This window comes from Trachurus trachurus, assembly GCF_905171665.1.
Source record: "Trachurus trachurus genome assembly, chromosome: 22".
NCBI classification, from domain to species: Eukaryota; Metazoa; Chordata; class Actinopteri; order Carangiformes; family Carangidae; genus Trachurus; species Trachurus trachurus.
Window position 1 is genome coordinate 15176463 of NC_139907.1, and position 4861 is coordinate 15181323.

The following is a 4861-nucleotide window of genomic DNA, read 5'->3' on the forward strand; positions in this document are numbered from 1 at the left end:
TTCCTCTCTCTATCCTTTACCCATTGTGAAGCCATCAGATAGCGGCTTCCAGAAGTCCACACCTGTCTTAGGGCTATGCAGAGGAGATGGATCCATGCATTTTGAGCATCAGATAGCCTCTAGCCAGGGTTAGTATTGATCTAACGCTTCACTGGCCCTTTGTGAGAGCAGCTGCTGCTTTGGGGGGCTTTTAGATAAGCAATGCAAAGGGAATTGTTTCTCCTGAAACCCTCTTTCAATGTTTGTACATGAAAACCATCACTTAATTCAACACTCCATCGCTCTGGAATAAAATGTCCTCTCCCTTGACATGAAAAAAAGAGAAAAAAAAGCAGCAAATAAGCATTAAAACATCTGCCTTTAGGGTATTGGGAAAGCGTACGGTATTAGGAATCACACAGTGATAATGCAGCTCTCTGCATTTTCACTGTTTAATCATATGTAATCTCTTGAGTGAAAATGAAATGAAAACACAACATCCTTCAGTAAACCACAACTCTCTCTCTCTCTCTCTCTCTGTCTCTCTCCAGTCTGATCACCAGTCACTGAATGAGGCAGCCGGGGTGGGGTGAGGGGGGAGGGAGGGAGAAAGGAGAGGAGAGGGAAGGGAAGGGGTGGGGTATTAGTGGTGCATCTGTGTGAGGCAGGCATGGCGATGAGACCCTCCCTAAGATGACTCATAGGCTGTATGGGCTGACACCAGCACCTCATTCACAGCCAATAATGAGCCATGCTAATGAGCAGGACAGCCACCCTGCATGCTCATCATTAAGCAGTCTTGTGATTCATGTCCAGCATGAAACCATCATATAAAGAGATAAGGCTGGCTGGAGCGGGGCTGGGATAAGATATGAACAGACGGGGGGACAAAACGCACAAAAAAAAAAAAAGGTTGAGGCACTAGACTGCAGGTATCGTATACTGACTGATGGATGTTTTTTAAATGTTTTTGTGAACAGATAAGTAGCTTCTAGGTAAATCAGGACAGAATAATCCACAGCAATTGATCTTAGTGGAATATCAGACTTCCACAAGCTGCGCACAAGGACCGTTTCCTAGAATCCCACATAGATATGTATTCAATATGTGCTTGCAAATTGAGTCTATATGTGATACCGGGCTATCAGTTCATTTGAAATAACCTCTTCTACCTTCGGCTGCACTGATCAGAAGATCAAATATGAGTCAAATGAATCCATCAAGGAAAAAAAAAAAGAAAAAAAAAACACGCTGACAGTAAAACATGCATGTGCATGCGCCAACCTCCTGAGACTCCTGCTCCGACACATATATCTGATAAGGCTTAATCAGCACAGGGTGGTCATGATAAAGCATTTCAGTCCTATCTCTGTCTGAGAGAGAGAGGGAGAGAGAGAGACATGCAGACAGAGGGCTGCCTCTCTTCTCCGAGGATGGAAAGGCAAGAGCCCCTCTCTCCCTCAAACTGCCTCAGTCTCCTTAGCCTTGTCTTCTTCTTGTCTTCCCCCCTGTGTGCCTCTTTTTCTCTCTCTCTCTCCCCGCTATCCTCTCCCTTGCCTTTCTAGCTGCCTCGCTCTGTATCAGTGGAGACACTTCTTAAGCCCCAGCTGGGGAAAATACGGTGGCTGGGTGGGGGGAGGGTTGCAAAAGGGTAAGTGATTGCCCTCTAGGGGACAAAGCAGAAAGAGAGAGAGAGGGAGAGAGGGGAAGAAGAAGGAAAAAAAAAGCAGGACGCCTTATCGCCCCAGCCTCCAATAGCACTGCTGGCTACCACCCAGATCCGGCGGGGAGGAGGAGGAGGAGTGTGGAGAGAAGGGGGTGGGGGTACAGGGGGGGACGCCAGCTAGATGCTACACTGCCTCTTGACACAGCAAACTCAGCAGGGAGCCTTCCATCCATTGCCTGGCTGTATGGGCTCAACTCAGGGCTGCACAGCCAAAACGTTGCCATCTGAATAAGTGCTGTTGCTCTGCCCTGCTAGTACACCAGCATTAATCCAAGTGGCTCAGAAATCACAGCACGTGTTTGCACTGACTTTATGATTCTGGGGTGGTGGGGGGGGGGGGGGGGGGGGGGGTTGTGAGATGGGAGGAAATGTGTGTATTCCTATAGAAATGTCACTTGTGAACAACATCCTTATCAATATGTGGGCATGCGGGATGCTGCAGGTGTGTTTTGGGAGCTCACGCATTGTAAACAAGATCTGTAAAGCAGAATGTACTACTGACCTATTTCCTTCATTCAAACTGCGACCTGGAAATAACAGGAAATAAATAGTGCCAAAATGAAAAAAAAAAGAATAATCATAACACGTGGCCACTCAGAGACAAGAGTGAAATGCATGAGCTTGTACTAAAGTTAATGATGGCATCGAGTCTTCTTCCTCTAAAGCCATTACCAGCTGCTCAAATGTATCCCTCTACAGCAGTCAGGCAGGCAGGCAGTCAGGCTGGCGGGCGCAGCGACGCATCCAGGCGCCTGCAACAGTGTCCAAGCGCCACCTTCAGTATCCAACCTAAAGGTAGTAGGGGGAGAGAGGAGAGGAGGGGGAAAAAAGCATATAATAACACAGCCTACATCTTTCCCTCCAGACACATCTGTACAACAGTGGATGTCTGCGTGGAGAATAAGCTCCTATCTAAAGTGTTTTCTTAAAAAATAATAAGGAAACAGACTTTAGTCTTATGTGCGCATTGGTGTATGGTGTTCATCTCGGGAGCGCATGGTGCTAACTGTGTGTTTAATATGCCTGTCTCGCCCGGCGTGTTGCCCCAGACACTGTGTACCACAAATCCCCACCTCCACTCCAATGAGAGCACGGGGAGGGAGGAATAAAAGGGTTAAGGGGAGTCTTGGATGGAGTCTGCAGGGCGGAGTGGAAGGGACGTGATTGGATGGCTGCGCGTGACGCAGGGGACATGAAAAAGCCGATAACTAGTTAAGAAGGCAGTTTGTAACTCTGGAAAAAGAGTGCAGAGCCTGAGACACACACATTACGCTAGAGGACGCGGACACGAAAGCCGGCGCAAACGCAAGAGAGAGTTGAACGGTGTGTGTGGAGGGGGGTTGGCTGTTAACAGACAGCGCACACTGCAGCGTCCGGACACAACATTTAAAGAAAAGAAAACGGAAAAAGTGACTTGGAAACAGAAGGACAATGGTGCAGCACACAGACAACAGCGAGACGGACGGGAGCATGTCCAGGGAGGCTACCGATTCAGAGGAGAGTGAATTTATGGCATGCAGCCCCGTACCGATAAACCCGGACTGGTGCAAGACAGCCACCGGTCACATCAAGAGACCCATGAATGCATTTATGGTCTGGTCCAAAATCGAGAGGAGAAAGATCATGGAGCAGTCGCCGGACATGCACAACGCGGAGATTTCCAAGCGCCTGGGGAAGAGGTGGAAGATGCTCAAGGACAGCGAAAAGATCCCGTTTATCAGAGAAGCAGAGAGGCTGCGGCTAAAACACATGGCCGACTACCCCGACTACAAGTACAGACCCAAGAAAAAACCAAAGCTCGACAGTTCGAAATCATCATCAGCACCGTCTCCGGAGAAGTGCGGTAAAATTACAAAGACTCCCAGCAAGAAGTGTTCAAAGATTAAGACTAAGAGCGGCTCCAAGTCCTCTCACGGCTACGGAGAGGACTGTGTGTTTCCCAGCTTAAAAGTTACAAAGACTGTGAAAAGTGAGCTCACCGATGAGGACGACGATGACGACTACGAGGAGGACTACCGGATGGGGATTAAGACGGAGGACGAGGAGCGCCTGAGGCCGTACAATGTAGCCAAAGTTCCCGCGAGCCCAACTTTGAGTTCCTCGGCAGAGTCCGAGGGGACGAGCATGTACGAAGAAGTGCGGAACAACAACAACAGACTCTTTTACAATATCAAAAACATTACCAAGCAGAGCACATTGCACGCTGCTTCCGTCTCACCAGCATCCTCCAGGTCGGTCTCCACATCCTCCTCCTCCTCCTCATCCAGCAGCAGCAGCTCCTCTTCCGGCGAGGACGCGGACGATTTGCTGTTTGACTTTAGTTTAAATTTCGCCCCCAGCGCCTCAGGCTCGGAGCTGGGCAACCCCAATTCAGGAAACCTCTCCCTGTCTCTTGTGGATAAGGACCTGGACTCTTTCAGCGAGGGCAGCCTGGGCTCTCACTTTGAATTCCCAGACTATTGCACGCCAGAACTCAGTGAGATGATTGCCGGGGACTGGCTGGAGGCGAACTTTTCCGACCTGGTGTTCACATACTGAACTGAGAGAGGAGAGGAGAGAAAAAACAAGTTGCTCTAGTAATAACAGAGAAGGGAGAAATGAAATTATATATGTGTCCTGGTCAAGTTGTCCCGTATAGCCCTGCCTCCTGTGGGTTTTTCCTGAAGGGTCCTGGAGTTGAGGTGGTGGAGGACCAGGAGGCGAGGTCAGGTTTGAGGAATGAGATGCTTATGAAGCTGGTAGCAAAAAAAAAAAAAAAAGAAAAGAAAGAAAGAAAGAAAAAAAACAGCAAAGTCTGCAGACGTTTTTTTCTGGCAGCATGACAGGGTTTTATGGATTTTTTCCCCCGTAGGTCTGCATTTTACTGTTCAGCTTAAACGGACCACAAAGGGAAAAACACGTGAACTTCTATGCATCTTATCCTCTTAAAAACAAAAAAACTGCAGGGAGCTGAAAAACGGACTGTGGACTGACTCAAAGCAAATCTGTGAACTGACAATTGTTCAGGATGTTACTTTACAACGGTTTATGTAATTTCTAAATGCCGCAAAATGTTTGTTTGTTTTCTTTTTTTCTTTTTGGATTTTTTTTATTTTGTAACTGATTCCGTTTACCTCCTGGTTTGGAAAAATTTAAGCAGCCTAAACCTCTGCAGAG

The 4861-nt window shown here is 48.0% G+C and overlaps 1 protein-coding gene across 1 annotated transcript; it reads left to right on the forward strand.

Annotated features, from left to right (window-relative positions):
• Window positions 1-2991: 2991 nt before the first annotated feature.
• Window positions 2992-4243, forward strand: sox11a (SRY-box transcription factor 11a; the record flags this gene model as incomplete). Its single annotated transcript, XM_083998642.1, has 1 exon — window positions 2992-4243. Exon 1 carries the CDS (start codon window positions 3137-3139, stop codon window positions 4241-4243), a length of 1107 nt encoding a protein of 368 aa, XP_083854768.1. The 5' UTR covers window positions 2992-3136.
• Between the last annotated feature and the right edge of the window lie 618 nt (window positions 4244-4861).